Source organism: Mixophyes fleayi, chromosome 2, assembly GCF_038048845.1.
Source record: "Mixophyes fleayi isolate aMixFle1 chromosome 2, aMixFle1.hap1, whole genome shotgun sequence".
NCBI classification, from domain to species: Eukaryota; Metazoa; Chordata; class Amphibia; order Anura; family Limnodynastidae; genus Mixophyes; species Mixophyes fleayi.
The window spans coordinates 364,992,842-365,013,834 of record NC_134403.1 but is presented as its reverse complement, the minus strand read 5'-3'; the positions used below and the strand labels follow the sequence as shown (position 1 = coordinate 365,013,834).

Here is a 20,993-nt window from a genome sequence, read left to right as displayed (position 1 = left end):
AGCACATTAACTACAACATGCTCCAGAATATAGGTGTGAAAAGTAGACTACAAACACCATTATTGATTAAATAAGCTATAAAACGATGCCCTTTGCTCAATTTTCTTATGTCAATGAAGATTTATGTAAGATCATGTGACTAATGTCACGTGACCAGTCAGAGCCCATCAGGAGCCTGTGTGGAAAAGTGGTAGACTTGGTACAGCTTGATCTTTTCCAGGAGCACAGTGAGCATGCTCCTGTCAGTACATGGGCTGACCACACTGTCCTTAATACCCCAGACTAGTTATACCTGCCCAGAAGATGGCTGACTTCACACAGATATGTCAAAGGGTGAAAAATTAAACACAAAAATACAAAGATCATGAGAATGGTAGTCTTTATTGGTTTAAAAAATGTATTGAATATCATTACATTCACAAGAGACAAAATATGGTGTTAAGAGAATAAATGTTTGGTTATATATATATATTCACATACGCACAAATACATATACTGATGTGTTAATCAGTATACCTATATATTTTATATACATATGTAAAAGGAGAAGAGTTGTCCAACATTTCTAACCTACCTGGTGTATTACAACTCAAAGTAATATAGAGATAGGTAGGTAATCCCAAATTGGCTTATATTATTCCTACAATCCCCTATGTTTTTATTCCTTATTTCAATTTGATTTATTTAAATGCACTACACTGCTTTTATTGGGCTTTACATCGTTTTATTTCTATAGTTTGGATATGTATGTAATTAACACAAGAAACAATCAACATTAAGCACTGCAGGCCTCATTTAATAATGTAATTTTTTTCCAATGAAGAGAGATCTTCTTAATTGTGTCATTATTGTTATAATGTCATTATACCTTCTAATCGGCCACACCCACTATTTAACACAAGTTTACAAAAATAACATTTATTCTTCGTGAATTCAACATTTCTTTAACAAAATTCAAAATAAATGAAATATCAGAAGATATGTGAGAGTGTGTAAGACACAGTAAATAGTACATAACATAATATATATGTTGTCTGTTCTAATATCTGTATAATGTATGTTTCAGTAAGAAGTCCTAATTAATATCTATTCAAAAGTTGCTATATTGTTGTGCAGACCTTTACTATATACTGTAATAATGTACAATTTGTATGCTAAATTCTGCAGATCTGAAGAATATTGCCCGGTGTCAGGGGCGCACATATAGCAAGAGCTGCTGCGCATACGGCCGCGCATGCGCAGCAGCTCCATTTTGGCGACACTGCACTGAACTGCAGCTGCGGCGCTGTCAAAGAAGCATCCGCGGCGGTGCTGTATTGTACAGTGCTGCTATGTAGGGACACTGTTCTTCGCGGAGGGGTTTCTGGAGAAACAGAAACCCCCCCTGCGTGCGCCCCTGGGTGTCACCTATGACAATTTATTGGATTTCTAAACAACTTGCAGCAAATGGGAGACTTATGAAAACTGATTGGTTGATAAGTGTCATCGCAACTCTTTCCTGTGCCCCAGTTTTCATAAATGTACAAAAAATAAGATGACGGCAGCACAAATATAAATCTCATTAAAAAAAAAACGACTTATGTAGTGTTACAGCAGATAGAAAAATAGATAATTTGGTATTACAATCTAGCATATAATACCTAATAATGTAATATAAAATGGCACAAAAGTTTAATATAGGGCATCATATATTAGCATGCTAGCATATAACAGCATGTTATATTAACATTGGACAATATAAAATGCATACCAATAAGTCTATACAAATAAATACACACATTATAACACAGGTCAATAAACATAACATTTGCATAATCACGTAAAGCAGTTAAATTGCTTCATAGAAACAGTTTTGATGCAGGAGTTTGGGGGAGGACACGTTGAATGAACCAGTGAGGGAGAAAAGGAGAGATTACAGGATTAAATAGAACTACAGGAGAAGAAAACAGAAAATGGAGTAGAGAGAGACAGAGAGTCGTCAGTCAGTCCAATAGACTTATTCAGCATGTCAGGATTAAGTTACCCTTTTAATTTACTGACAATCAAATACAAGTAGAGACTACAGGACAAGTAGAACTGGCTCTCTTTAGAAGTTTGTGTTACTTTGCACTTGAAATCCTTTTAAAAAACGAAGCTCGCCATTGTTGGGATAAAGTCACCCTCCAAAAATGCTTGGAAAAAAATTTAATACCAAAGAACTTAAGAGTTTCTCCCTCAGATGAGGTTTCCCTTTTAGATTAATTGAATGAAATTCTGGGTCATTGCTCATATTAACTTATCCATTATATATTTAATATATAGTGGTAATCCTTATGGTTTATATTAATTACACCTGTGTGTATGTTCTTTCTGCAACTCAACTATCTCTTCTGACCAACTTGTCATTGTCAACCACTAAAATCCATCCTAAAAACTGCCAATTCATTTGGAGTCATACTCTTGTTGGGGTCTCTGTGCAGAGGATTTCCTTTCTGGGCAGAGCGGATCGTAGAACAAGGACTTCGGGATGTCGCACATTAAGGAAGTGTCTTCTATTGCAGTTATCTTTCTTGGAGCTTGATTCTTTTCTTTTTGTTGCCAAAATTTGTTGGATTGTCTAAAAACCAGAAGAATCATTCAATTTAAAATGCTGAAAACAAAGAAACAAGTCTAAGGGCTAGATTTACTAAACTGCGGGTTTGAGAAAGTGGAGATGTTGCCTATAGCAACCAATCAGATTCTAGATTTCATTTATTTAGTACATTCTACAAAATGAAACCTAGAATCTCCACTTTTTCAAACCCGCAGCTTAGTAAATATACCCCTAAGAGTTCACATAGTTGGTCCCTACCAGAAACATATGTTAATCACCTTAAAAAAATGTTTACTTTCTCTTTACGCCAAACTGATCTGAATTTTAATATTTAGTCATTCTTTAGAAAAGACCAAAGAGAACATTCACCTTGGTGAAATGAAGGCTTAGCTCAAAAGCACTGATGTTTGTCAATACTAGTCTATAAAAACGATAAACTTTGATAGAAACTATAGATTGCAAGACCTACATTACCAAAACAATTACAAGGATTATACCACCACAAAATGTTATTCATTTGATCTATTTCAATAATTAAACACTATTGCATTTGTAGACTTTTTAAATGCATGTAACGTGCAGCTGTTACAAAGAGCAAGTGAGAGTATTTTTAAAAACAATGTATAAACAATGTATAAAAGAATGTATAAAAGAAGGCTAAAATATGCCTCTCTCATCCGTTCCCCTGAACAAGGTAGCAAATTGCTAACAGCAAGACATGATATTACAGCCACAAGACCTAATTGCTGCTTTTTCCCAGTAGAGACTCATACACACAGATAGAGGTCTACCGGGATAAAATTTAGAGGTCATCACAGTGGATTGGGATATCCCTCGTCTAACCAGTGCTTACTGCAGCTAGTTACATTGGGAATTAAGAAGGAACAAATTTTGACCTTGTCAGCCAGGGGACACAACAGTAAATATAAAAAAAAAGGTGTCAGGTGCAAAAGATCAAATGAGACAATATGAGTGGTGTACACTACTATAGGTCTTCAGCTGGTCTGGCAAAGTCAACATTACAAATGTAGAAAGGATGTTGATTCAGCGCTCCCTATACCTAAGGATCTGTATATATTGCAGCCACAAGGGGACCGGAGGGGAAAAGGGGATGGGGAGGGGGAAGGATAGAGGGTAGCTCAACCCTTAGACAAAGTATTGATAATAGTAGTTGGTCCCTGGGCGCATAGACAATGTATCTTGTGTAAAACAATTTAATAAATCATTGATAATATAATCAAACAGTGCTGTACATAACCACATATATAACAGTAGAAATGGACTTTAAATGTTATATCAATATGATCCCCTAATAGGTATCAACCATAGGTAACACCTATACAAAGCCAATATTGGACCTAGTACATGTGTGATAGTTATATAACAGCTGGTAGCCAAATGAGCTGGCCGTGTGTACAAAAACACTGTATAGTAGTCCAAAACAATGCCTTATATTATATTAGTCACACACAATGTCCAAATATAATTTCCATAAGTTCATCCCTCCTGAGTGAGGATATATAACAAATAAAAATGATGATGAAAAACGGTGAATGATCCCCAAATAGGTAGAGTTCAGTTCCGAAACAAATCCTGGTATATGAGTGTTATAAGCCAGATAGGTCCATCGGGTGAGCCCAATTAGGAGACTGGTTGAAGGACTTACCCTTAGTGAAGCAGATTGCGAATCACAGAGTTGTGGATAGTCCTAACCTGATAACGCTCCTTTGTGTGTTGGGCCCGTTGCCGTGGCGATGTTCCTCATGTCCTGTTGTCTGGCGGAAGTGTCCGTCTCAGAGTGAGTGTTCTTGCGCATGCGCATGCGACTGTACTATCCCCGCTCGTAGCGGTGGTTGAATGTGTTTGTTCTCAGCAGTAACTGCGGATAGCTGCACCGCTGAGTTGTTGTGTGGCTTCAATCCAACGCGTTTCACCTTTGGGGCTTCCGCTACGAGCGGGGATAGTACAGTCGCATGCGCATGCGCAAGAACACTCACTCTGAGACGGACACTTCCGCCAGACAACAGGACATGAGGAACATCGCCACGGCAACGGGCCCAACACACAAAGGAGCGTTATCAGGTTAGGACTATCCACAACTCTGTGATTCGCAATCTGCTTCACTAAGGGTAAGTCCTTCAACCAGTCTCCTAATTGGGCTCACCCGATGGACCTATCTGGCTTATAACACTCATATACCAGGATTTGTTTCGGAACTGAACTCTACCTATTTGGGGATCATTCACCGTTTTTCATCATCATTTTTATTTGTTATATATCCTCACTCAGGAGGGATGAACTTATGGAAATTATATTTGGACATTGTGTGTGACTAATATAATATAAGGCATTGTTTTGGACTACTATACAGTGTTTTTGTACACACGGCCAGCTCATTTGGCTACCAGCTGTTATATAACTATCACACATGTACTAGGTCCAATATTGGCTTTGTATAGGTGTTACCTATGGTTGATACCTATTAGGGGATCATATTGATATAACATTTAAAGTCCATTTCTACTGTTATATATGTGGTTATGTACAGCACTGTTTGATTATATTATCAATGATTTATTAAATTGTTTTACACAAGATACATTGTCTATGCGCCCAGGGACCAACTACTATTATCAACATTACAAATGTGTTTAAAATTAATGAGGTGTTTCAAATATTATTGAATGTATCACATACATGTAGGTGTGATGGGTAATATTTCATCAACATCATCTATTTATTTATATAGGGCCAGTAATTCCGCAGCGCTGTACAGAGAACTCATCTGCATCAGTCCCTGCCCTATTGGAGCTTACAATCTAAATCCCCTAACATACACACCCACACAGACCGAGAGAGACAAAGGGCAATTTGATAGCAGCCAATTAACCTACCAGTATGTTTTTGGAGTGTGGGAGGAAACCGGAGCACCCGGAGGAAACCCATGAAAACATGAAGAGAACATACAAACTCCACACAGATAAGGCCATGGTCGGAAATCAAACTCATGACCCCAGTGCTGTGAGGCAGAAGTGTTAACCACTAAGCCATCGTGCTGCCCGGTGCACGGTGGCTATGTGTCAAAAAAGCATGTTAGTGAAATGAAAACGGGTGTTGATCCTACTTTCTAGTACAGTGGTGGCCAACCTGTGGCTCTTTGAGCTTTGAAATATGGCTCCTGGGAGCAGCAACAAAGTCTGGTTGTCCAGATGGAAAACATTCAGCTGCTCGACTGACTATGAGAAGCCGCATCTTGTGACCTCTTCTGTGTAATGCAGGAAGCTCACAGTGTCACAGGCAATCTTATCAGTGAAGGAGGAGGACAGAGTGTAGTGCGCTCTTTCTCCTTCCTCCACACGGCCAAGTAAGGGGCATGTGAGATCTGATAGCATGTGAAGAGGCTGAAGGAGATGTGATGGCATTTAGGAAGATCTGATGGAATGTGTGTAGACATGTTGGGAGGTTTGACTGGCATGAATGGAGTATGTGGGGAACTTGGATGCCATGTATGGGGAATTTGGGTAGATCTGGTGGCATGTGGGGAGGCTGATGGGCATGTAAGGGGCATGTGGGGAGGTCTGATGACATGTATGAGAAATGTGGGTTGATCTATTGGCATGTGGGAAGATCTGATAACGGGTAAGAGGCATGTGTTGAAATCTGGTGGCACGTGGGGAGGTCCGATTTGCGTGTGGAGAGGTATAATGGCATGTAGGGAGCTCTAATGAGCATATTAAGGACATGTGGGGAGGTTGATGGCAATTGGAGAGGTCTGATAGGCATGTGGGTATATCTGACAGGCATTTCAGGGCAAGTTGGGAGGCTGATTTGCATGTGGGGAGATCCAATGGGCACGTAAAGAAGTAAAAGGGGCACGTTAAGAGGTCAGAGGGATTGTAGATGCAGTACTTGTGTGAGCCGCTGTGAAGAGACTATTAGTAGCTCTTTGAACCCTCCTCTAATGATTTGACGATCGTTCTGATCATTTTGGCAATGTTGGATATTTTCTTTTTTTTGCTTAGCAAGATATTGTAAATTATGTTATATTTTCAATGTATATGTGTATGGTATATATGCGCATGTTTATACTGGGTATATGTATATGCGCAAACATATGAAAGGTAAAGTTGGCTCTTTGCATTACCTATACATTTTTTGGCTCTTGGTTTCTGACTGGTTGGTCACCTCTGTACTAGTAGAAAGGTGTGAGCATATGATGGTTCACGAATAGTGAATGGTGGGTTACCACAGCAGTCACAAATAATTAGGCTAGAGCAGGTTATAATATATTAGAATTTTTTCTTTTGAGATTTGAAAAGACTTTAATTTATCATGTTTTGTTCCTAAATACATTGATATATCTATAATGTTTGAATAGAAAACTATGTTCATCATCATCACCATTTATTTATATAGCGCCACTAATTCCGCAGCGCCGTACAGAGAACTCACTCACATCAGTCCCTGCCCCATTGGGGCTTACAGTCTAAATTCCCTATCATACACACACACACAGACACAGACTAGGGTCAATTTGTTAGCAGCCAATAAACCTACCAGTATGTTTTTGGAGTGTGGGAGGAAACCGGAGCACCCGTAGGAAATCCACGCAAACACGGGGAGAACATACAAACTCCACAAAGATAAGGCCATAGTTGGGAATTGAACTCATGAACCCAGTGCTGTAAGGCAGAAGTGCTAACCACTTAGTCAACGTGCTACCTAATGTTGAATGTTGAGCAATCTCAATGCAAATTAAAAATGTTGATTATGGGCACATACGACACATCACAGATCATTATCATCTGTGGTCTCCCAGCCTTTCTGTAACCACCAGTCTCCATCTGTCAGAATTGGGGACAATACAGCATGAGCCCCTGATTCAGAGCACTATTACTAATGTGGCTAAACCCTTAGAATATTTCATTGTTGCTTTTTTATACTGACTGAGCGGCTAAAAAGATCACTTTCAACTAAGGGCTTAATTTAGAATTAGGAATAAACCCTGGTATGTACACATTCGCACCTGGACAGTTATTTGCATGCAGGCGCCCTTCCAACTAAATCTATCCACCCTCCTGCAGTGCAACATGATTTGGCCAAGGTGCAAAACATGATCCTTGAGAAGACGTCTAGTAGAGACACAGGTCCACAGCACTGTGAATGGTGAGTGCTTCCTGGCAGTGATTAGCTGGCTGGATACGGGGTAGATACAGGTATGGTGACCAGGGAAGGTCAACACAATACTATCAGCATCCAGTTAGGATAGATTAGGGTGCATGCACACAAGCTCTATTTCAGGCTGTTAATGATCCACTTTCCAGCAGGTAACTTCTACTTCATTGTTCATTACCTGATGGGAAATGTATACAAACACTACAGACCTTGCATGCATGTAAAGCCAGATTAAATACAACTATCAGACTGGTAAGGCAGCCATAGGCATAAATTTAAAGCCTGCATTTATCATCATTAAAATTTATATGTAATTACTGTTCATCAATATTTCCCCTTTAGGTCAGGGCTGTACAAAGTTGCATATAGCAACACAAATATTCTGCAACTTGTTACAAAGTATCTGATATTTCAGACCCAACACAATTATACTTACTTTCTACGTAATCTGTAGTGTGCAAAGCAAAAAACTAGTCCTAGCACCAATACTGCAACAAATAATGCAACAAAGATGATGACTAAAGAGGTAACTATAGAATATTGAAGTTCATCCAAAATATGCTTTGCAGTCTGTGAGTCACCTAGAAGAATAAAAGAGACATAGGCAATTAGGACACAACATAATGCTGTATAATCAGTGTGAGAATATGCTGCATTGTCTCTATCTTTTGTCTCTTGCTGGATAATAAAAATGACTCCTAAAGTCATTGAATAAATAGGAAATTCACACTAAAATGGGAAAAGCACCACCACTGCCCGTTTCCATCAGGTAAGTGGTAGCAGGAGAGAGGGCGCCCTCTGCTGGACCATAACAGGAATTGGTGGAACACGCCTCACCGGGCTGTTGTCAGAGCACATGTAAGATTTAATATTTTATCTCACTTCCTTTCACCCAAAATGAAACATTTGCCCTCTTTTTTAATAGGACATGTATATTGTCAGATATGTAGAAAATTACAATATTATCTACATAATCATAACCTGACATATATAACATGACACTCTCACAAAATAAAAACAACTGGGATATATGAACTTTGTTCCATATAGCGGAACGTTTCACATGTACCTCTGTATGCAATGCAGTGGAGGTGGGCAGTTGTAGGGCTCCATTTAATTCAGTGATTGGAGACCTACTTCGCACATAAAAGGTACAATTGAGTTTTATAGGCATTGATGCGCTAAGTAGAATTCCGTTCTTTGAATCAAGTGCTGGAGGAGGAGGATAGGTTGCCCCCAGAAACCATAAGCTTGGAGATCAGCTAGCTGATCCGTGGGAGAGCCGTGAATAGTCCTGAGTCTACAAATCTTACAAAAAACTGTAAGTGGCTTTAATTCATTTTAATAAATATTTCCGTTCTTGATCTATTCTGGCACTGCTGTTTTGCAAATATATCGAAAGTAGTAATCTACCCCCAAACTGTAAGTGCATTATTGTACAACATTTATAATTCTTTGATCTAGTTGAGGAAATCAGTCTTTTACCAATTGTTCTTCAGTCTACTGCACCTTATATCTCTAACCTCCTCTCCATTCACACTCCCGCCCGCTCCCTGCGCTTGGCCAATGATCGCCTCCTCTCCTCCACTCTGATCACCTCTTCCCAGTCTAGAATCAAAGACTTCTCCCGTGCTGCCCCCCTTCACTGGAATGACCTCCCTCGCTCCATCCGTCTCTCACCCAATCTGTGCTCTTTCAAATGGGCACTTAAAACTCACCTGTTCCTTAAGGCCTACTAACCATCCACTTAACCTTCATCTCTTCTGCTCGTTCTCCCCTGGCCCCTCTTTTCTCTCCTCCTTTGCTTCACTGGCCCCCTTTTGTGCCTGATTTTGTCTACCCTCCCTTAGGATGTAAGCTCGTATGAGCAGGGCCCCTCTCCCCTCCCGTCTCCATACCTGTTCTTCCGCTCCGTCTCTACTGTATTTACCTGCCTGGAGTTTCTGAAGTATTGGTACTTTGTGTTTATTGGTCTGTACTGTTTCACCCTGTATAGTCTACTGTTTGTACTGTATACGGCGTTGCGGAAACCTTGTGGCGCCCAACAAATAAACGATAATAATAATAATTGCGACATAGGTGAGGGTAAGCAGTTCGAATTGTATTCTGGAGGTGATGGGGCCAGTGGTGGACTTTTTAGAGAGGCACAGCAGAATAGGAACGGTGGGAGAGCAAGATTAATTGTGACATTGCATTCAGGACAGACTGCAGGAGGACAGGCAGGCCACAGAAGAGATTGCTGTAATCAAGGCGGGAGTTGAGGGTCTTGGTGACATCCATGGAGAGGAAAGAGTGAACCTTGGCATTGTTGCAAAGTTGGAGGCGACAGGTACTGGATGTGAGGAGAGAAGTTGAGGGACCCTAGGCGGCATGCATGGGGAACACAGGTGAAAGTAACATTACTATTTGTAAGAGAAACGGGAGAAAGGTATGTGACATTGGGCGGTGGAACGATGACAAGATCAGCTTAGGTTAGGGAGAGCTTGAAGTATCTTTCAGCCATCCAAGTGGAGATGGCAGAGAGGCAGTTTGACACACAGGAGAAGAGAGGTCACTGGATGAAATGTAGGTTAGAAACTTCACAAACAGTAGCCTTTATGGTTGGCACCTTTATAGAAATAAACATTACCTTTGTGGTTTATATGGCAGGTGATTAAGTCGGAGGATATTGAAGACATGTAGTAGTGAAGTGTACTTGTGACCGTGGTAATATTGTTAGTTGTGTTCACCTTGTCTTCTCTACTAATGATATTCTCCTCATTGTCCCAGGTAATTACAGGTCTCTGCCTTCCTGATGCGCTGCACTGTGTGATAATAACTTCATCCAATCCTTCTGTTGGATTCTTGTGGTTTCCTGGAAAAATATCAGTAAAAGGGAAATTATAATGAAACAATATTCTATTTTCTTGAAACAATATTTATTTTGATTTTTTTATTGAAAGATTTTCCACACATAAAACAGGTTGGTACAACTACAGCACATACCTTCCAGTATAAGCTAGCAAAATATGCACTACAGCAACAATATTGTAACAAGGTTGTGGATGGGTAAGTAAATAATAAAAAAATAGAAATAACTAAAAATAGTAAATGTAAATGATAAATTGCAAATAGCGATAACATGTTTCTTACAGCGCGTGTCTCCCATTCTCCATTTAACACGGCAAGCATTTGTTAGTTATGCTTTGTTCAAACTGTGTGAGGGTCGAACCCAAATTGACCCCCCTTTACCACCAGAACAGCCAGAATTTTTCATGCCATTGATTCAAGAAGATGCTGGAAACATTCCTTAGATATTAAAGTCCATGTTGACATGAGATCATCACGTTGCTGCTGCAGAATTGTCCACTGCACATTCATGCTGCAATTCGCCCGTTCCACCAAAAATGTGCTCTATTGGATTGAGATCCGTTAACTGTGGAAGCCATTGGAGTGCACCAAACTCATAGTCATGGAGCCAGCTTGAGGTGACACGTGCTTTCCGTGACATAGCATGCTATTTTTATGGCAGTGGCATGGGTAGACTGTGGCCAAAAAGGGATGCACATGGTCTGCAACAATATTCAGGTAGGCTGTGGCATCTACAGGATGCTCAGTTGGTATCAAGAAGCCTAATGCGTGCTAAGAAAACATTCCACACACTATTCCCTTACCACCACCATCCTGTACCGTTGACACAAATAAGGATGAATCCATGGATTCATGTCATCTACGCCAAATTCTGACCTTACCATCTGCATGTCATAGCAGAAATCGAGACTCACAGAGCAGGCAACATTTTTCCAATCTTCATCTGACCAGATTTGGCGAGCCTGTGCCCACTGTAGCTCAGTTTCCTGTTCTTAGCTGACAGATGTGGAACCGGGTGTGGTCTTCTGCTGATGCAGTCCATCCACTTCAGGTTCGATGTGCTGTGTGTTCAGAGATGCTCTTCTGCATACCACTGATGTAACGCATGTTTATTTGAGTTACTGTCGCCTTCCTGTCAGCTTCAACCAGTCTGGCCATTCTCCTCTGACCTCTCTCATTAACAAGACATTTACGCCCACATGACTGCAGCTCAGTTTCTTGTTTTGTGCATCATTCTATGTAACCTCTAGAGACTGCTGTGCGTGAAAATCCCAGGAGATCATCAGATCCGGAGATCTCAAACCACCCTGACATTCACCAACAACCATTCATTGGTCAAAGTCACATTTCTGAACAACAGAAAATGGTCTGAACAACAACAACTGAACCTCTTGACCATGTCTGCTTGCTTCTATGGATCGAGTTGCTGCCACATGATTGGCAGATTAGATATTTTTCTTACAGGTGTCCATATGTACCTATTAAAGTTGTCACTGAATATTTACATATATATGTAAATATAGTAACCAGCTTACGGGAACAGGTGCCATGTCCTGGGGAGTGGGTGGTAGTGTAAAGCAGCCGAAAAGTCACACAAGCCCAAGGATTCCTCAGCCAGTTTTATTACACAAAAAAATAAAGAAAACTTCAAAATAAATACCTTGCCTGTCCGGCACATCTAAACACATGTCGTTCCTGACTATCAAAACTAAACAATAACATAAGAGGTTCCAACATGTATAGTTTACTCACAGCAAGTATCAGGCTCTCTCTCTTGATAATCTGCAGTCCCTTCCCCCAGACAGGGCAGAGAGGATGTCTAGCCGGTCTGTTCATTTAACACCTTCACACAGGTGCAAGTACTAATCAGCCTACTTAAATCTTATATCAGTGTTATGAACTTTATAATGTTAAAATCAGGACAATCATCATAAAAGACTGTAAATGATAGACCTGTAGCGATACTTATTTTAAATAATGCAAATATTTAATGTTGATTAAAAGATGGGTACTCCTTTGTCTGATATTTTAAAGGGAATGTCCACATCAAACAAAAACTGTAACTACGTAACATCAGTTTAGTTATCCATTAAGCTGGATACTGAAGGACTGAACATCGAAATGCAGTTCAAACAGCACCTTGTGTTTCCCTCCCAACAGCGGGGGAAGGGGAGCCATACACAGGAACTGGATGTACAGAGGCACTGGAGTTTTTGGACGCCACAGGGCTTCACTAGTTGCATTATGGGACACACCTTAGTAAATACCTGTGACTAACCAAAAGGTTGGCAATTACTGCAGAAAGTCAGAAATATTATCCATTGTTACTCACCCTGGATTCCCCTCTTCTTCCTTCTTGCTCCCTGTAACTGGAAAGTGCAGGCTGGTTGTATAGATCCATCCTTCGGCACAAACGTCAATATCTGTGTGTTGCCCTCAGTAGACCGACGTGCCATCATCTCAGTGGCATTTAGGATAATGAGATGTTTTCCATTGGACAAACATATAATTTCATTGCCTGCAGCTAAAGGGAAATAGAAATAGGAAAGCACACATCATTTTAGACCACTGCAGAATGCAAAATGAAATTATATAACCTGTTCCTAACCATCTACCTCCAACTGGATCCATAGTAATGCCATCACAAGCAGTGCCATGTGAGGTGAATGAGCATATGCAATTCATTTGCTTTGAGTTGTCTCCATCCAGCAGAAAAACATACATGTGGGATAATGCACCCCCTACTGTGAATTATATGGACATGAAAAGTCTTTAAGGGTACCAAAGAACAATATGAACAGTTTTTGCTCACTTGACCCATAAGGGTTTGAATATTAGACCTTTACATAAACCATCTCTGACATCTCCATCTCCTACTTGTTTGCACTGATGAGGCCTCTAGGGCCCTGATTCATTAAGGATCTTAACTTGAGAAACTTCTTATTTCAGTCTCCTGGACAAAACCATGTTACAATGCAAGGGGTGCAAATTAGTTTTCTGTTTTGCACATAAGTTAAATACTGACTGTTTTTTCATGTAGCACACAAATACTTGATAGCTTATTTGTACACTGAAATGTAAAGTTGATATTTGTGTGCTACATGAAACAACAGTCAGTATTTAACTTATGTGCAAAACAGAATACTAATTTTCACCCCTTGCATTGTAACATGGTTTTGTCCAGGAGACTGAAATAAGAAGTTTCTCAAGCTAAGATCCTTAATGAATCAGGTCCCAGGACTGAACTTTAAGAAGACATCATTAATCATTTTCTTCCATAAAGCATTACTCCCCAGATAATACCACTCTTATCGCCCAGCAACTTTGGAAGAGTTTACTCAAGCTATTAAAGTTCAAAAAACAACTAATACCATAACCCAGATGGCTTCTTTACAGCGTCCTATAAAAAAAATTGCAGAAACCTTGGCTCCCACCTTCACTCCAAGTTTAACGTTGTGCTTCAGGGAGCTGCTTTCTCCAAATCCATGTTGGAAACCAAGAAAGTTGTTATACATAATGAGAGCAGACCCCCATGATTGTGGGAGTTATACACCCATTTCACTGCTTAACAATAATATTAACTTTATGCCAAGATCCTGGCTCATAGGGTCCTCCCAGCAATGGTTCCCTATGACCACGTAGGATTTGTTTCAGGGCATCAGGACATAGATAATACAGACATCATACAAATCATTAATGAGCAAAACACCAGTGGTCATTGCATCCCTAGACGCAGAGAAAGCATTTGATAGAATATCTTGAAAATGTATGTTCTAAACTCTGAGAGCCTATGGTATCTCAAGTAAAATCCTCAGGGGAATCACAGCTTTCTCTGCTTCTCCATTGGCTAGGGTAAACATCAACGCAATTCCATATGATACATTCTCTATATCTAACGGGACCGGACAATTTTGTCCCCTGTCAGTTTTGGTCTTCATTCTTGCAACAGAATCTCTTCCAGCATTGGTCAGGCACTGACAATCAATACTTGGGGTGCAGGTGAGTGGCACACTATTTGTTGATGAGATCCTCCTGTCTCTCACCCATCCCTAAACCTTCATTCCTGCCCTATATGAATTGATAGAGGTATAGTTATACAGTGACCTTTCTGGCTACAGAATCAACTTTCCATATCAGAGGCGATGTTCATGCATAGCCCACGGCATATCAAAAGAACACTAGAGCCAATACTACACTTAAGTTGCAGAAACATACAATAAGATCCCTGGGTGTATTTAGCACTTCCTTCTATGAATACCTATATCAGTAAAATGACCCTCAATTAATCAGCAAAATCATATCACGGGGTAAATGTAACAATATGCGGGTTCTTCAACACCCGCGTGTTCAGCCTCTTCCGCGATTAAATTTCAAGCGGCGCTGCATTGTAAAGGGTTAACTTCCCTTTACAATGCAGCGCCGCTTGAAATTTAATCGCGGAAGAGGCTGAACACGCGGGTGTTGAAGAACCCGCATATTGATACATTTACCCCCAGATCTCTTTATCTGGAAAAATACACATTATATCATAGCTGGGAAGGACAATTAAAATAAAAATGAAATGAATCCCCAAATTACTATACTTATTCAGACAGTGTCGGTTAAAGTTCCAATTTCAATATTTAAAGAATTGCAATCTGTTTTTCTTAAATTCAAATGGAATTATAAGCCCCTAGAACCTCTGTCTGTGCTCAAGAAACCCAGGAATAAGGAAGAATTTAGATTGAATTATTTAGCTTTACACCTGAGCTAAGTCCTCACATTTGTCCCACCCACTATTGCATGGTTAGACATTGAATCTAAACTTTTCAGATTAATTTTTTTTGCGTCTAGCTGGGAACTACTTAAAAAGAGTAGACTGATCTTTATTTAGCAGAGGGGCCTGTTACCACGCACAGTATGATACACTAGGTATAATGCCAATAATAATAATAATTGAAATAGACAGGACAAATAAAGAAAAATAAAGTTAAATATTTGTGACAATGACAATATTTGTCAATATGAGGGCCCAAGTAACCCACTATCTGTAAATTAGAGGAAAACCATGTGCTAGGTAGCCAGAGATCCTTTTAGGCCAATACAGAAGATAAAGGCTATGTCACGAACGCCCAGCCTTTCCCAGATGCAGCTGGCCGTGACTGGCGTCACCTTAGTCACTTAGCAATGAATACACCTTTTCTGCCACCACAAAGGATTTATTATGGTGTCCTTACGTTCAGCAGAACCACTTATTAATGATTCACACTTAAATCACATACACATGTAGCATGAGTCTCTCTGGACTTCGTAAGTTCACAAAGAATCACAGAGAACACGTTAGATTAAATGTATTTAATCTGAAAAATGTTTCCAAGGCTTAGTTACAAAAAATTAATAACAAGACATACAATAAGTTGCTCAAGTAAGTTTCAGAAAATAAAATAGGAAATAAAACCAGAGTCACTACTTACTAGTTAAGACTTAGCGTGAGTGTGAGGGAACACAATTGAGAAAATGGAACATTTCAGTCTTGATAGATCCCCTCATGAAAATGCACACGTTACTGTCTAAGGCAGAAGATTTTAAACATTTTTCCAAATAGCTCCCCCCATTTGGAGTTTAGCTGTCAATAAGGACAGATTGATTTCCCAAATGTCACAGGGGTTTCGAAGTGAGCTAGGGATCTCCTGAGATCTGGAATGTTCACAGCGCCTGACTTCTCACCTCTGCTCGCTCGGCTTGGCTGGTCAGGTCCACATCCTCTGCATACCAAAAAAACTCCTCAGAGATGCTTATCTAAAAAGATTATTGACACTTGCATAGGTTCAGACTCATGTTATTATCAAAGCACACATTGAGATAACATTACAAGGTTACATACAATATACATTGTCATATCTGATTATTAAGGGAAAGTAACAATACATAATCGTCACAGGCTACTTATGCATATATGTAGGAAATATTAACTTCAAAGAACATACCTTCATATTTCATGTTTTGGGAAATCAGTGTGTCACTCTGTATTTAGGGGCAAAAAACATCCAATATTTGTGAAATATAATTAGCCACTGTAGAAAAACCACAGTAGTCACGTGTCTTTCGGTAATATTTTATATTGTTGTAATTCCATCATATTTGATATGCAAATGTGTGGGAGGTTATGACTGGCTTATTGAAGGGGGAGTTATGTCTCTGGGATATGTCTGAGAAAAGTTATGGAGGGTCAAACATGTTGGACTTATTTTGGACAAACCATAACTGACACCCAGGGGACATTTCCTCCACCACACTAGCATATACACTGCCCCTTGATTATCATCCCAGTGAAACCTGAGGGTATAAACCCTCCCAGCGCTGAAGTCCATTTAAAGATGGCTGCCGCACGAGTAGCCAAGAGCTGACAATTTACCCTCTCACACACAGGGTATTTAAGCAGGTTTAGCTCGGGAGGACATTTAGAGGAGCAGTGTATATGCTAGTGTGGTGGAGTTACATCACCGGTGCCGGGCACCGTATGTATATGATTAATTTTATTAATGTCTGACAAATTGAAAAATGTAATTAAAATGTCCCGCAACGCCGGTAGAGTAATACTTGGCGCTGCATCACTGAGGGGTTAAACCTCGGTGCTATGTGCGGGGGGTGTACAAGCATATTTAATTAAATGAATATTTAATGTATGTGAGCGCTGCAGTACTGGTAGTTAACCGGCACGCAGCGCCAAAAAGAGTAACTCAAAGTCAGTAAAATGTAAAATATAACGTATATAATAAAAATGTACTTACACAGTCTTCTGCAGCCTGAGTTTTCAGCCCCGGCAGCCAGCTTGAAGAAGCTGCTGAGGGGTTTGCAGACTAACCTCCTGGATTCAAATCAATCCAGGAGATGCAGGGCCGCCTGGGGATACCAGCAGGCTGAGCCGCATACTGGCGCCCAGAGAGCTCCAGGAGCAGCAGGCCAGGGACTGCTGTCCTGGGATCTGGTCCATCTCCCTCTGGTACTATTTTTCACAATAGGGAGGACCAGACCTCGATGCAGAGTCCTAGGAAGCATGTTAGGCAGGAGATTTATCTGGCACCAGGGGAGGAGAGGTGGCTGAGCCCCCCTCTCCCTTGCAGCTCATGGATAGGGGGAGTACATTCAGGAGGGCCTCTAGCAGCAATGTAGAGAGGATTAATCCATCCAGGCTTTCACACACAGGCTGCATGAATAAGCCTGGATTGGTTAAAGGGCAGGAGGCTGAAATACCTCCTGCCTGGTTAGGTCTCTAAAACTGTATAAAAAGAGCCCTGTTTGACCACGTATTTTATTATTCCATATCTACTTCTGGACGATCACTGGTAGATCTAACTAGTGAGAAACGGTCCTTATTAGGACCTCTGGCGCTAATATAACACCACTGCTTCAAGATCCTGCTTTGACGCCTACTTATCTATGCTGTAATTCCTGTGACCTACAATTTAGACTAATCTAATCCGTTATCTGGCTGTTCTGAGGTTTGGACCCAGCATCTAGTAACAACGCTCTGCTTGCTACCCTGCAGCTCTGGCTAGTGTGATAGGCAGGGGGAACCATCCACAGCAACCCTGATCTGAAGGAAGAGATTAGGTGTACCAGCCCAGGTGTACCAGCAAGATGGTACACTAGCATCTAGTGTTACTCTGAAAAAGCTGTTCTAGGTGCCGATGATGAAGCTTACTAGTGGCAGCAGGCCCCTCCTACTGCATTTAGAAAAGAGCAAATGGGATACTGAAAGGGGACGGTGGCAAGGCAAGCCGGTCCCCAGCAACACGACAGGGTGGTATATAAAGTCCATCCTGTCACATGACTATATTGCATTTATTTTTTGCATGTAATTTATTATAGCTTATTTTTTGATATATATAAATGCCCTGCATCTTTGTATATTAAATCTAAAATGTAATAAGTTTTGTCCTTGATACTCTAATGAATCCATTTGCCTTTTATGAGGAATAATGCATGTTAACTCTTTGAATGCTGGTGTGTGAATTGTTAATCCATCTGACTAACAAGTCTAGTGTGCGCCTGCGTGTAAAACAAAGTTTTGATGTGTTAACCCTTTGATTGCTGGTGTGTGCAGTGCTAACTAGTGCATAACAAGGGGCATAGGGTGTGCCAGCTGGTACATTTGTGTGACATTATATTGGGCTACTATTGCCCAGATACAATAGATAGTGGCAGGTCATAGGTGTGTATGGGTTTGAGAGCACTGTTTGAGGGCTATTCAGCAAATCTGTAACCTGTGTGATAGGTGAGGGAAAGACTGAATGCTGGAATCGTGTGTAACCCCTTACAGTAATCATCCAAGTCAGGGACTCAGGAAGCGCGTTCTGGCAGATTGGTGGCATAGCCAGGGTATAGTTTTAATTTTTTAGAGCATTAAGTGCATGGTCTAAGAACTGGTAGTATCCTATCAAGGAATACAACAATTTTACAAGGACAAAACTCAGGGCTTATTATTTTTTTATTACGACATACGTACAAAACAGTTTTCTCTTTCTCTTGTAATTCTATCTTTTATTTTGCAATGTGACTGAGGGAACTGAAGTTGCTTATAAAAGACAAGATAAAGCCTCTGTGAGCGGAGAGGTCTAGATGGTACCAATAAAAACAAAAAAGGTGCTGATCTATATATTAGTGGAAGAAAACACAAGACAGCGAGGTGTCACAGTACCTGAGCAGTGGACTAGAACAGCACCAGAAGAGCCTGCAGTGGACATTGTTCAAGGACTACCTGAAGCAGAGCATGCCAACAATCACTGTTCTCAGGGCGCTTGGGACACTTTTTTGTCAATGATTCTCCAACAGATGTGTGATCCTAATATGCCTATACAGTTTATTTTACAAGAAAGACAGGCAAGAGAGAACTTCAACTAGAGTTGGCATGGCTCCATAGGCATGGGGAACAAGGCTGTAAGTCATACTTGCTAACTATGGAGATCTCTCCTCTAAGAGGGGAGATAGCACTGCTGCATGTAGCACACAAATATCAACTTTAAATTTCAGTGTACAAATAAGCTATTAAGTATTTGTGTGCTACATGAAAAAAAAGACAGTATCTAACTTATGTGCAAAATAATAAACTCATTTTCCCCCCTTGCATTGTAACATTGTTTTGTCCAGAAAACATGATCAGTTTCTTGCCTAAGTTCCTTAATGAATCAGGCCCATAATGAGGAGCTCAGGGATGCACAGCACATCATATATGATTACCAGACCAGACATATATGATTACCAGACCAGACATATATGGTTACCAGACCAGACATATATGGTTACCAGACCAGACAGGCACTTTCATTAGTCACACGAATTACAGTAGGTGGAACTAGGGAGTTTTGTACTTCCACTCTTCCCCTCTGGAAGGTTTTATGTCAGGCCCGTCCTCACCACACACAAGGCCATGACTACATAATAACTGCAGTTACAGGGAATAAGGTGTGAAGACAATCAGCATTAGAAAGGCTGCTGAGCAATGTATAGATTGTTATTAGGTTATATAAAGAACGGGGAAGTGGAAACCAGGAACAGGGTTATGAAGGACAATGAATCCGATGCTGTATGTTAGAGAGGAGTCTTGTGTGTAGGAGGCTCCACTGCATTGTACGCAAATAACTTCCTCCTACTGCCCAGAGCCTGTTAAATTCCGATTAGTGGATTGAAGCCCCGCCCCTTGCACAGATACTTATTATATTTTCTTTTACAATTCTGCATTTTGCAATTCTTTTACAGTTTTTGCATAGGTCACATGCATCCTGCATAGTACATGCTACAGACATGTAACATACCGGAGAAGTCATTGCAGAGCAGTCACGTCTAATCCACCCGAGTTACACGACGGGCGGTGTCAGATAATCCTGGATACACTCTACACACACAGCACATACACCGTACACTGTACATACACCGTACATACATTGTACATACATGCACACAGACAGCTGCACTCACTTGTGGTTGCTGACAGCACTAAGGATAAGAGGATCAGTGATATCATCTGTATACAGGATGTAATGTTCTCCTAATAGTTACTGTTATATCTTCTCTGTATACGGAACACACTGTGGGCTGGTAATAGAAAGTGTATTTGTGCATGAGACTAGCCAATCATAGATGAACAGCGCAGCATCTTGTGGACAACTCCGTGTCTGTGATATTTTCACTTTCGTTTTTGTTATTCGAATATATACGGTAAAAGTTGCTGCGGGACAGACTGATAAATAGCATATAACATGGCTGGGTAATGTCCTCCTCAGTCTAATAAGAAGCCTGGGTGTTATTTGTATCACCACAGAGGTTAAGATGGGAGAGGGTAGGCACTATAATGCTACCAGAAATTGGGGGGTCTGATTTTTTCATTATCACTTTCTTTCAGGCTGCTCACTTGCTG

The 20,993-nt window shown here is 40.5% G+C and overlaps 1 protein-coding gene across 1 annotated transcript; it reads right to left on the bottom strand.

Moving 5' to 3' along the window:
* Positions 1–362: 362 nt before the first annotated feature.
* Positions 363–20,732, bottom strand: LOC142139591 (uncharacterized). The gene is made up of 5 exons (XM_075197324.1): positions 20,555–20,732; positions 12,930–13,121; positions 10,377–10,601; positions 8,184–8,328; positions 363–2,596 (listed from the first exon to the last, which is right to left on the bottom strand). Exons 1-5 carry the CDS (start codon positions 20,598–20,600, stop codon positions 2,422–2,424), a joined length of 783 nt encoding a protein of 260 aa, XP_075053425.1. The 5' UTR covers positions 20,601–20,732; the 3' UTR covers positions 363–2,421.
* Positions 20,733–20,993: the final 261 nt, after the last annotated feature.